Genomic DNA, 13,375 nt, shown 5'->3' on the forward strand with positions numbered 1-13,375 from the left:
AACAACCAACTCAGATGAACATTACATTCCGCGTCCACAGCTATGGACTTTTGCTGTTTTTCTTCCAGCGCCCTTTCAGTAACAGAGATGCACGCGGCGAGGCGCGCGCGCGCGCTCTCACACGCTCGCGCGCCCCCACAGATCCATCACGGCCTTGTTTGCTTCGCGCAGCTTCTGCTGGAGGCTCACCTCTACTCTCACCAGTCACGCTCCTCCTCCAGCAGCCGTCCTCATGGCAACGCACGCACGGAGGAGAGAGCAGCTTAGCAACGCAGAGACGGAGAGCATCCCCGCAGGTCGAGACAGCGCGGTGCCGTCGATATCACACTCGAGAGGGAGGAACGAAAGACAGGACGCAGCAGCGCTTCTGGAATCAGCTGAAGTCGACGTAAGCGTCACGTTTTCTCCTGATAAAAAAAAAATAACACCTCTTGTTTTCGTTAACACGTATTGGATTTTGTCGTGATTGTAAGGCTCTTTGCGTGTAAGCGCGTGTCCTCCTTGCTCGTTGCGGTGCGGAGTGATGCTGCATGTTTGTGAAGGCGATTGATCCGGTTTGTTTTCCTCGGCTCTCACAGGCGTGATGAAGTTCGTGGTGGTGCTGGTGGGAGCGGGCTCTCTCGCCTTCCTCGGCGCGGTCATCTGCATCATCGCCAGCGTCTATCCCCGAAAGCGCGGCGTGACCGCCGGCGATAACGGCACCATGACCTCGGAGGCGCTGATCCAGCCTCTGGAGTCCGGGTCGGTGGCTCACGCCGGGCCGCTGGGAGCTCTGCACGGCCCGGGCTCTTACGAAGTGGACAACGGGCTGGGCGGCATCGACCTGGAGGTCCCCACGCTGAACGAGCTGAATCTGGGGAAGGAGACGGCAGGCGGGTCGGCGAAGCAGCACAGCTTCAGTCGGCTGATTTGTACTCCTCTGCCTGTTGGGGAGTGCAAGACCAAAGATCTGAGGCAGAAACGGGAGCAGAAGCAGCAGCAGGCGGATGAGCCTCCGTACGGGAACGGCGGAGACGAAGACCTCCGGACGACCGCGGAGAACCTCCGGCAGATGGTCTTACAGCAGAACGACCAAATCCTCATGGACCAGCGGACCATCCGAGAGCTGACGGGAAAGCTGAGCGAGTGTGAGAGTGGCCTGGAGGACGAGAGGACCACGCCGGCGCGGAGCGTCGGGGTGTGGAGCGGGAACCGCCGCGTGATGGCCGGGGACGACGTGAGCTCTACCTCGGCGGCGCAGCTGCAGACGGCCCGGGCGGTGGAGGAGCTGGCCAGGGCCATTATGGACCTGAAGGACCGGATCGAAAAACTAGAGGTATGTAGGCCTGCGTTGGAGGGCGTGGGGAAGGAGGGACATAAAAATGCCAAAATAAATTTTTTAAAAAGTTGACTAAACTTTCCTGTTGCCTTTCATAAAATATGTGACTTTGAAAGAAGAACAAGAAGATGTGTCTCTATAAAGTTCTGGAAAGGGCAGAAAATGGGGGACAGTAATTGCCCCGGAGTGACACTCGAAAACCAAGACATGATATCATTTTTATCGTGGAAAATCAAAACTTCACACAACCCAAATCTTTTGATTTCAGTAATTAGGTGATTGGAACTAATGGTATCCATAATTTTTGAAAGAAAGTCATTTTTATTATTTTTCTTCCCCAATTCTTGGTTTTATCCAAGCCATTTCAAAAGACATATGTTTTTTTTTAATAACCTGTCACATATCTTTCCTAGTGTTTCCCGTAATCATTAATTACAAAAATTGTAATCATCAAACCTTCAATCTAGTTTCGAAACACAAAAGGGGAATTTTTTTAACGCTTTTGAGGCCGTTTCACCTTATAGATTAGCATAAAACACAGTGAAGCCTCGACTTGATTATTCTACACTAGTTACTAATTCTTTAGCTAAAGTAGTTTTTAAAATTTCCCGTTTTGTTCTTGTCATTAGAGCTGGATGTATAGTTGTGTTCATAGGCGTAAATCCCGGGGGAGGGGAGGGGGGGACTTGGAAAAGTCTAGAAATCCCCCCCCCCCCCCCCCCAAAACAAAAACAATTGAAGAAACGTTTGCATTTAAATAAAATCAATATGAAAAGGCAAAAGAAACAAAAAACGAAATAAATCTGCCATTTATCTCAGAAAAAAATAAGAATTAATTTTTAGGTCCCCCCCTACCATTATTAGAATAATGGTTCAGTCCAAAGTGTGGGCGGAGCAACAGCTGCTGAACGGCACAGGCTGTCAGAGTGAGTAGCTAACTGTTAGCTGTGGCTCTGCTTCACAAGTAAAACCCCCTCCAGTAAGTAAATACTTACAGCAAAAGACACGTAAACATTTTATTGACTTTCACTGCTCAGTGGGAAGAAACACATTAACAATAAAAATCAGACTGCAGTTTGTTATTTCGGTACTTTGACTGAATCTTGACAAGCTGCCTCATTAGCAAAACTGCTACACTGCTTTCATAGACCTGAGCTTTTTTGTCAAAGGTAGCAAACATCTCATTCATATTTAGCTCTTCAACTTTTGGTTAATTAGAAGAGTTTGAAACGGGAGGGAGCAAGTGGACCCGGCTCTGTGCGTGGGAGCCGAGAACAGATAGAAATTGACAAAAAGTTTTGCCTTTATTTCTCACTGTCTTCAACGTAGAGCCTTTAAAACCACAAAATAAAATCTGAATATTTTTCTATATAAACTCTCGTGCTTTAAGTGCTCCCTTTAAGTTATGATACTCCCCAGATATTAATTTCTATCTCTGTCACCCAGGACATGACGAAACTAAAAAAGGCTTAAAAATAAAGCAACTTAACAAGTTATAATTTAAATAGGCCATAACTTGTATTGGGAGCCATTACAATAAATCAATGTTAATGAGGAATTTTATTAAGAGCAGTTACTCGTTAAAGCTTTTGTATTTAGAACCTTACATTTTTGTAAAGGTGTAGCAGAGATTAGATCAGTCAGACTGAACAAAACTCATATCTAAGCAACATTTGAATTTTAGTTTTACTTCTCTGCAGGCTGCTTACTGAGAAAAAAAAACCCATTTGATGTGCATCACTAGTCATTTTTGGTCCTGCAGCTTGAATGTGGTTTATAAACTTTTCAATGGCACCTCGCCGACCCCCTCAAAATTGCTCTTAAGAAATTTTCCTGTTTATGGTCCCCCCCAATGATGAGATGGGATTTACGCCCTTGGTTGTGTTTTTAACATTCATAGCAAATTTTAAAGTCGGTTCATTATTCAAAGACAGTTTGACGTCTGTACGCCGCATGGAGTCAAGCGCCCCCTGCTGGCCTGGAGGTCCGAAGTAGCATCCTAGTTTGCTTATGCATTGGGCAGCTGCTGGAAAATGAGGCTAATATATTTTGAGCGAGAGAAATAACTGAATCATCTCACAGGCTGCCTGTCCGTCTTTATTCCTTCCCCTCCGCTCTACAAACCAACTCGTCTTGACACAAATGTCCATCATGCCTTGCTCCCGCTCCCACAGACTCGGGGGAAATCTTTCCACGTAAGCCGGCCCTCACATCCCAGCGCGCCCCACCTCCCATTATGTCGGCCGCCTGCTCAGCATCCAACACTCGGACGTTGTCGTAAATAAAACATGAAGCTGGCCGGACGGGATAAAGGCTGCTGGAGATGGTTCGGGGTTTAGAGACCGAAGGCGTGTGCGTGCGTGTTCTGAGATTGAGAAACAGAAGACGTTTATCCACACACACACACGCACGCATGTTTTGTTTTCCCACCTTCACGTCGACTTCCGTTCATTTCTGAAGCCTGGCCCTAACGCTAAACCCAAAATAAACTCGCATCAAAACTTTGCTGTCGACGTCACCCAATCCAAAAACTGCAGCTCTTCTTATCGCGTCGGACCTCATAAATCCATACAACGTTGGGAAAAAATGGGCCTTGCAAGGTGGAGAAAGTCTTAAGCTCACACTCGTACACACACAGAAGCCCTGCTGCATCGCTGCCAGCCCTCGGTGAGCGCAGTCACAAGGTTGTCTCCATCAGTGTGAATTTATGTCCTTGATGTGGAGATACACCGCCTCAGCAACTCTCTTGATATTACACATCGCCCTCGCAAACGTCTCATCCACTCCTGCGGATTTGCCTCTGTTTACATCAACCTCGCAGACACGTTATTTATTATTTTCTGCAGCTTATGCTCTGCATCTTATTAACGGCTTGAGTGATTATCAGTACGGCAGCAGCTCATTTTAAAATACTTACTTTGCAAAAAAAAAAAAAAAAAATAGCAGCTTTAGGAAGTGTGTTTTCCCCCCCTCATATCCAGAAATTGTAGACAACCACTGACCAATAAAATGAGTTTATAACATTGTTATGTGTAAGATTTAATCTTAAGAAAGGCTTGACACAATGAGGTTTAATCCAAAACCTGTCATTATAAGGTCATGGATCAAACCAAACAAATGGCTTGATGGAAATGAAATCCTATAACATCAAATGAAGAGCCCATAAAAAACTTAGTTCCACTCCAGATACAATTTCTGAGAAATAAAGATTTAAAAACTTTAAAGGTTGTTCAAATCGAACAACCAGGGATCAGATTTAACGTTTTAAATAAGAGCGAAGATGCTGGAGGGTTTCCATATGTTGAGCCACTCAGTTAAGATGAAAGTTAATATCAGTTTATTTGTAAGGTTTGTAATTTTCATATCATCTGTTGTCCAGGTTTATTATGTCATCCATACACGCAAATGTCTTACGGAGCTAAATTGGGGCCATGATGTTTGTTCAAAAGAAAAACAATTTGAAGCTGAAAAAATAACCGAAACCGGAAAAAACATGTTTGAAATTGAAAAGAAGATTTGAAACTGAAAAAAAAAAATGTTCAAAACTACTTTTCATATTCAGGGTTTTTTTTTCAGCTTCAAATTTTTTTTCCAGTTTCAAATTTTTTCTCTTTTGAACAAACTTTATGGCCCCAATTTAGTGCCATAAATTCTTCCAACTTTTCTGTTTGGCCTTGCATAAAGGTCATCAAGCTGAAACTGCTGGTAAAAGCCTTGTCTTTGTTTCTACATAATATATGCCTTTTAGTACAACTGTTGTTTTCCCTTCTTTTTTGTTAACTTCTGTACGTGTCTGACCTTTTGCTTCTCCGCACTGCTAAAGAATAATATCTTTCCCCTCCACTCTACAGGCGGAGATAGGTCCCGGAGCCCTGAACCTCACAGATTCATCGGTCGTAGGTAGCAGCAGCAGCGGTAGCAACGGCGGCGGCAACACCCAGACCGGGGACACTGGCAGGACTCCATCTTCGTCGGCCGGCGGTTCTCCGTCCCCAGCAGCGCGGGGTGCCCCGGGGAGCCGTGGTCCTGCTTCCCCGCACTCCCACGGCTCCCGGCCGACCTCTTCCAAAGGTTCCCCCGGCCGGGGCAAGAGCGTCTGGAGGGTGGAGGACCTCGAAGGGGAACTGGAGAGGAAGATAAAACTGCTGAAGAAGGAGCGCCAGGGCATGAGGAAGGAGACGCAAGATCAGCACGAGAAGATCGACAAGGGCATTGACTCCGTCAACCACCGCATCATGGAACTGGAGCACAGTGAGTGTCTGTGGGAGTAAACCGATACCCGCGAGGAAGCGGATAACCGCATCCGCGCGCTCTGACATGAAAGCACCAAGAGCGGCGCCCGAAATGAAAGTTTAACGAGCGCCGCGGGTGAACTGGGTCATCACAGCAGTGGAAAACACACTGTGTGGATGAAAATAAGATGGCTAATGAGGGCTGAGGGTTGGGAAATGTCAAGCAGGGAATAATACAGCTATAAATAGAGTTCATTAAGTTTGGATTTGATTTCGTCACTTAAACCTCTGTTTCGTCAAGTCTCAAGGCAGAAAACCACTGGAAAACCGAAAAATGATAAATAGGTACATTTCAAACAAAAATCTAGGAATTTAAAGGATAAAGAGAGAGATTAGCAATGGCAGGAAGCTTCAAGAACACTTACCTAATCCCCGACAAGGTGCAATAGCCGTGGGTCCTCATTCATCCTTTATCTTGTCAAAAACACAATTTCTAGCTCACAATGCTATTTTATTCTCCATTTAGACCCAAAAACCACAGACATTTTCTAAATTTCACCCTCAAACAGGAGGGGGCTATTTTTTGTGAATTGATCAGATTCTACCCGAAGTTTCAACCGACCCCCAGATCCAAAACAACCTAATTAATTGAAACGTGCGTCCTCAACAATGCTTTGGCCAATACTCTTGTCTACCATTTTACTTTTCTCCTAAACAATATGACTAAGTGAATGTCCCCCTACATATGGTCACAAATTTAGACCCCATCTGAAGGGGTCCTGGTCTCAGGAACCCAAAAACCGGGTCGGACGAGCCCCCAAGTTGTTGGAGTTCATTCATTTTGTCTCTGTGCTCCAGCGGGTCTGTTAACCCGTTTCAGGACCCGACCAGAAATTAAATTACCTTGAGAAATGATGAGATCTGGTTATATATAAAAACAAACGTTAATGCCAAAAAATGATCATGTTACAAGCCATACATGAACAGATACAGAGTTACATTCACCGTCCAGCGCTGCGGCCACAGTTAGCTCAGCTTATGGATGGAACCAAGTGAGCCAAAGACTGTAGCGCGAGTTTAGCTTTTTTTTCTCCTAGTCTTTAGTCTAATCAGTTTCAGTCTGTTTAAGTGTGACTGCCAGCAGTCACATGTAAGCATGATTATGTAAGCTGCATGTAAGCAGTTAAACGAGGTTAACAGAGACGGAGGAAAAAACAGAACCTACAACAAAATCAAAGTTTGTCATTTACACAGTTACCCAAACACAGTTTCCCACTAAACCTGGGCTGCTTAAGGTAGAGCAAGGCTTCTCAAGTTTATAGTTTGAAAAGTCTAACATGTTTTCATCACACCGTTGCTAAGATACAAGGCCTGATCAGTGACCCAAGTTTTCACTAGGAGTAAAAGAGGACGTAGTCACCCTGTCTTTTCTTACAAGAGAGAAATGTTCAGCTCTTTGGAAAAGTGGTGTAAATAAATCGGTTGTTCTGGTGTAGAAACAAAAGTAGCACAACCAATCACTCTTATCGATGATGTATCAATGCTTTGCTGCTACAGCTGATAAACTACCGCGAAGTTGAGCAGTTAGCTGGAGGTTAGCTACCGCAGCAGATAGCCCAACTAATTAGCCACCTAATGTGTGTGTTACTCTATGAGGAGCAGATTGGTAAACAGCTGCAATGTGCACAAAACGTTCTTAAGCACTACCATTCAAATTAGCAGATGTTTATTCTGGATTTTTTTTTCTTAGGTTTATTTATGAAAATAACAATAAATAAATGACAAATAAAATTATAACAGCAATAATAAAGTTGTTAATTATTAGTATTATTTTAAAAATAATTTTAGCTTGAATTGAGTCCATCAAGATTACCAATTGTAGTTAATTGGCTCTGTTAAATAAACTCAGCTGAAGTTGAGGAAGGACAGAAAGAAGGAAGGGTACAAGGAAGGAAAGGATGTAGGACATAAACAAAGGAAGGAAGGACTGGAACAACAAAGAGGAAAGATGGACTGAATGGAAGAATGAAGGACAGAAAAAAAGGAAGAAGGATGGAAGGACAGAAACATTCAGGAGTCAAAAAAGAAAGAGTGTAAAGAAATAATGACACAAGGAATGAAGGAATGGAAGAAAGAACACAACATTTAAAGTAATGGAGCATGGAGTAAAGCCTGGAAATACAAATATTTTTTTTCCATTCTCTTATTTTCATTTTCCACATTGATCCAGTCCTATAAAAAAATGCTGAAATGAAACCTTGTACTTTCCCAAACTTTCTAAGACTGGATAAGAAGAGAAAAATGCCTTAATGGTACTTTGACATTTTGAATACATTTAAATAGCAAAAGTTTCTGCAATGAGGGTAAATAAACTATTACGGGAAATTACTGAAATAAATAGGTTTGTCACTGAAGTAAACACCTGTCAGTCCCTCTTTCTCATTGCGTCTTGCTCTCTGACGACCTCTCCTCATTTCCCTTGCTCTGTGTCTCCAAAGCACTGACAGAGCCTTCGTTTCCCGACGGCTTCGTCCTCTCCTTCCCCATGCGGACCAGCTACATGCACGGCCTGGTGAGGAGAGAGATTACCGAGATGTACGCCTTCACTGCCTGTGTGTGGCTCAAGCCCAAAGAGGGGGGCATCGGGACCCCTTTCTCGTACTCTGTGCCCGGGCAGCCCAACGAGCTGGTCCTGCTGCAGGGAGTCCACAATCCTGTGGAGCTGCTCATAAATGACAAGGTAGAGAGAGCTTTTCTCACCCCCATCAGTCGTTAAATGTTGCTGAACCCTCAGGGATGCAGCGATCCACTTTCTCCGATACCGATGCCGATATCTGAGGTTTAGTCTCAACCGATGCCGATCCGACAGGGCTGGAAATGACACGCTACGGAAGAAATTTGCTGAAGTTGAGCAAAGTAAAAGTTGAAGGTGAAAGGTGTCCTAGAGGTTTCTTTGAGCTAAAGCTAAATAACGATGGACCTCGCAGCCATGGGGGTTTTAACACCCACGCCTTCCACGGTGAGACATTTAAACACTTTTCATGCAGTTTAGCTAAAAAAAAAAAGCTGCATTTCTGCGTCGTCGTCTTCGTGCCACCAACCTGAGTTGTGCGCTGAAACCGATGTGAGCGCGCAAGTCTTTGTAAGCAAACAATAACTTGTGCTGTCGCGCGTTTTATGTTTCAACATTCGGTCGCTAAATTTGCGACGTCGGACGCGTTGCGCTCCTCTCTTGACGTTCCTGCTTCTCATGTATGGAACACCAAGAGGGCCAAAAAGTTGTGCGATTTTTTTTTTTTATGTCTCTGTTGTATGAAAAGTACTTTGTTAACATGCAAGCTACTGCGTTCGCAACCGAAAGCGTAGATAAAAAAAACCTCACCACCAGCGATTAACAGACGGATCGTTTTCATCCAATCAGAAAGACAAAAAAATACTTGAACTCTGCAGCCTTATAATGTGCAGTTAATCATGTACGCTTACTTTGTGCATTTCATCACCTCTACATTTGTTAAGTTGCTACATGATGTGATAGCCATATGATAGCTACCTGCCTCACTTTGATTAAAGTAGAAGAAAATGTCAACAAAGACAACTGTTACTGTTTACAGCTGCAGGAGGTGAAACAAACGTTATTCACCACCATCATGGTTTTTTTTTTCTTTTTTACCTTTAGGTGGCACAGCTTCCTCTGTCCCTACCCCAGAACGAGTGGCAGCACATCTGTGTCAGCTGGACCCTGCGAGACGGGGTGTGGAAGGCCTACCAGGGGGGCAAGATGAAGGGCAGAGGAGAGGGACTGGCTGCCTGGCATCCCATCAAGCCTGGAGGAGTCCTCATACTGGGACAGGAGCAGGTGGGCTGGACAGATGGATGGAGAAAATGTTGGAGAATAGGCCATTTTTGTGGAAATGATGTTTTTGTAATGAATGAATGAATAACAGCTACAGACACATGGTGTCAGCGTGTCCTCAGAAACGTCTTACATTCACGTATCGAAAATTAAGGCTGCAAGATGTCTTGAATGCGTTTTCAAAAAGCGTAAGTTGGCCTTAAAAATGTTCATCATAATTCTTAAATGTTGTTGTGGCGGGACTTTTAAAGCTGCAGTATGTGACGTTCATAGAAAAAATGATCTGTCTCATAACAAACTGTCACGACATGGCGACAGTCTAAACAAATATGCGTCTTTGTAAAAGTGACACACTGCAGCATTAATCTGCTGCATTCTATGTTTTTTTTTTTTTTTCCTGTAAGGCAAAAGTTTGAATGCCACAGAAATCTTTAACTGAAAAAACCAACAGGTAGACTACTAAACACGAGGTGGTTTAGGCCACCTCGTGTTTAGTAGTGGCTGCTAATATACCCTCGCTAGCTAGCTACCTTTTTTTTTATGTATGTCATGAGGTAGCGTAAATTTGACGCCGGTTGGCCGGACAACGTTCGTCTTAATCATTGGCTCACTTCTGTTGCCCATCCACACGAGGCTGGGCGCAATCTGTGCAAAAAACCCTTTTTCACTATGTGGGTTAATGTGGCTGTAGAGAGAATCACAAAACATGCTGTTTTCTAATGTAAATTTCTGTCACTTTAAGACCATCAAACGTCCGCAGAAACCCTGTAGACAGGACGTCTGATCAGCAGATGAGTAGCCGGTGCCTCATGAACTTCAGCGGTGCTGATCCGTACAGCTGGCTGCCACCCTCCTTCATTAGTCAGTCAGCTACGTTACGTAACCAGGATAAAATCTTGTGTTATCCCTCCTCGCTGCTGTCAAAGAAAAAAAAACCCAACGCTCATTCTGCGTCGTTGTACATGTAAAGCACACAGCAGGGCTTCCAATTCAATAAAGCGATGCGCCAATGCTAAACAAGTTGATTTGATGGGTAGGTTTTCGATGGCACTAGCACTTTATTAATCTCTGCTGTAAACAGCTGATGGATTGTTCTTGTGTGGATGTGTTGACTAGATTTTATTGGAACCCCCCCCCAACCCACAACCACAAGCGGCAGCCCTGGAGTAGAATAAAGATTTTTAATCTTATTTCTGTAGAATCATCATAAATCGGTGCTTCTGAGCGAGGCTTGGGATTTTGATCCCTTTTCATTACGGTTTAACCGGGTCAGAGGACACAGTAGTAGACCGGTTTCCTGACAGACTTACAGTAGGTCAGTGTAAGCGTGAGTTGATGACGATGATAAAAAAGGATTAAAACACAGTTTGGTATAACTCCGATGATCGTCTTTTATCCTCTCTTCCTTGATGGTCACAGTTTTTTGTTATTCAGACAAAATGTAAACCCTGCATAAAGGAGTATAAAAAAGTAGCTCATAATTATTTTTCTTAAGATCCGAAGTAAATAAAGGGTCAGTATCGCTGATACCAATACCGATACCAGTATCAGTATCAGTGCTCTTTATTATTTAGGTCTGATGTATCATCAAGCTTTTGACATTTAGGTGTTTTTGTAGGCTTTCCTTTTAATTATTTTGTTAAAGCCTTAGACGGAATTTGGACAAAGTTTATAGGTGCCTATAAAATACATTATTAACATGTCAGCATGACAAACAGAAAAGTAGAACAAGTTTATGTGCATTTATTCCCAATAATAAATAAAAAATTATAATATGAGAGCAAATCAAAACAATTTTGTTTTCGAGTTAAGGTTGAGAAACTGCGATATTAAAATGAAATACATATTTCAACAGGGAATCTGAAACTAAAGCATCAAGCTGATATTGATCCGATACTGATATCAATATTTTGGATATTTTGGATCAATTCACTCACTTCTACTGTATATAAGAGTCTCAGACAAATGAGATACATTTCCGTCATTTCCTACATTTTTCATGCTTTTCTAGCATAACTGTTTATAAGTTTGTGTTGCTAAAAGTTCAGTGGATGAATATATTTGGCAAAGCACTGCTTAAGATGAAATAAGCAAATATTCAACTGGCATTCAGCCATTTGTTGGTCACAATCGTTTGTTTGTTCTACCCCAGGACACGCTAGGCGGGCGTTTCGACGCGTCCCAGGCTCTGGTTGGGGAGCTGTCCCAGTTCAACCTGTGGGACCGGGTGCTGAAGCCCGCCGAAGTGGCCGCTCTCGCCGACTGCAGTTCCTCGGCGCTGGGCAACATCGCCCCCTGGACCGATCAGGACATAGACGTCTACAACGGCGCCACCAAGGAGTCTCTGGACCCGTGCCACGCCGCCCAGAGATCCAGCCCCTCTGGCCCCAAGCAGTGAACGCTTCACAGTGGGGGGGGGGAACCAGCCAAACACGGCTCTGTTTGGCGGTCTACGTAGGAGTCCATTCTGATGTTTAAAGGTGTACCAAACCGGAGTTTAGAGTATATTTTGCTTCGAGGCGGGCGGGGAAACTTCCTGGTCAACTGAACGGTTTGTGCTACCGAGCTGTAAAGAGTGGTGTGTTCGTTTAGTTCTTTGTGTTGGTGTACACGCACATGTGTTTACTTCTGCAGCGAGACACAGCGCCTTCAGTCACAGGATCGCTTGCAAAGGCAGCACAGTGGATCAGCTTCTGGCTTTTACAGTTTCAATGAGGACGTTTCTTATCGCAAAGCTGCGTTTCCATTGACCATAAGAGTGCGCAAAATGGAATTCGCCTAATGGAAACTAGAGGCAATTTCGCTGAAACTTACGTTTTCCAGTAAAAAACATTTTGCGATAGGATGAGTGGCAAAATTTCACAATACTACAGCAGGAACACTGTAGGTGGTAGGAGGACGAATACGGCATGTCTTTTATTGACTTATTGTGCGAACAAACGTATTCGCGTGATTTCAATGCCGTTACTTATTTGATGGCAACACAGCAATTGCGAAATTGTGTTTCTTTTCCCGACAATTGGCAGAAAATCGAGACATTTTTGCGCACGTTTGCAGTGGAAACGCAGCCGGAGACGCGTCTTGTCATGTAACCTTGGGGGATTGTACAGGCTTTGTGTGGTTATGTGACGTACGAAGCTGCAGTTATTCCATTCCTAAGGTTTCTCAGGCGGCACAGTGACACCAGGTTCTGTCTCCGCTCGCCACGCTCGTCTAAAACGCTTCAAATGAAACCTGAGACGGCGTTTGTGCTCATTTCTTTTTGACTTTTTCACCAAGATTATAAAATAAAGAGTTGTTTTTTTGTTGCTTTTGTTTTTTATTTTTTTAATGTACATGATTCTGTTGAGTAATTGTGATTTTAGATTTTCTATAGCGCACACCACAACTTAGTAAAACGTTTGACTCTCAATGTGCAAGTGTGACGTCCTCTTGGTAATGTCGCTCTGTTCCAGTCCGCTCTCCTGCTTCGCCGTAAGAACGTCTCATACTTCACCGTCCCACCGTTCAGGGGACGAATTAAAAATCTGCTGCTGCACAACACATGTATCTCTTCTGACTTCTAAAAATAAACACTTTGCCTCCCTGACTGCGCGTCGGACACAAGGCGGTCGCGGCATGTTTGGTGAAACTGTGATGCTCCCTGAATGTAAAACCAGATGAAATAAGTATGTCTGCATGAGTGTTTCCTGTTTGTAAAAAGAAAAAAAAAAAAAGAGAATTGAAAAAGACAAACTTGCAAATGAGTCAGATTTTCCCATTAGGAAATATTTCAGTAGGAAATTATAACCACTCAGAGAAAATGCTTAATGGTAGTGGATTGATTGGACTGATTCTTGAGTTATGAAGAAATCTGTTATATAATTGGCTGTTATGTGGAAGAAGAAAAAAAAAAACACGCCTTTATCTAAGTGAAGAAGAAAAAAGAGACAACAAGCAAATAAACAGAAAAGATGCTTTTGAAACGCTGCA

The 13,375-nt window shown here is 43.6% G+C and overlaps 1 protein-coding gene across 2 annotated transcripts; it reads left to right on the forward strand.

Annotated features, from left to right (window-relative positions):
- The first annotated feature begins 94 nt into the window (after positions 1–94).
- On the forward strand, positions 95–13,375 carry LOC102231105 (neuronal pentraxin receptor). Of its 2 annotated transcripts, XM_005810943.2 has the most exons (6): positions 95–388; positions 579–1,315; positions 5,170–5,569; positions 8,049–8,290; positions 9,227–9,406; positions 11,556–13,375. In XM_005810943.2, exons 2-6 carry the CDS (start codon positions 584–586, stop codon positions 11,799–11,801), a joined length of 1,800 nt encoding a protein of 599 aa, XP_005811000.2. In that variant the 5' UTR covers positions 95–388; positions 579–583; the 3' UTR covers positions 11,802–13,375. The 2 variants fall into 2 exon arrangements, with proteins under 2 accessions (XP_005811000.2, XP_014328756.2); XM_014473270.2 differs by lacking the exon at positions 95–388 and having other exon boundaries at positions 403–1,315.

Source organism: Xiphophorus maculatus, chromosome 5 (assembly GCF_002775205.1).
Source record: "Xiphophorus maculatus strain JP 163 A chromosome 5, X_maculatus-5.0-male, whole genome shotgun sequence".
NCBI lineage: Eukaryota > Metazoa > Chordata > Actinopteri > Cyprinodontiformes > Poeciliidae > Xiphophorus > Xiphophorus maculatus.

Bases quoted from the DNA above. Each gene is read 5' to 3' on its own strand.
- LOC102231105 (XM_005810943.2), top strand. From the start codon at position 584: ATGAAGTTCGTGGTGGTGCTGGTGGGAGCGGGCTCTCTCGCCTTCCTC. The intron at 5,570-8,048 runs GTGAGTGTCTGT...GTGTCTCCAAAG, and splicing joins CATCATGGAACTGGAGCACA to CACTGACAGAGCCTTCGTTT. The intron at 8,291-9,226 runs GTAGAGAGAGCT...TTTTACCTTTAG, and splicing joins AGCTGCTCATAAATGACAAG to GTGGCACAGCTTCCTCTGTC.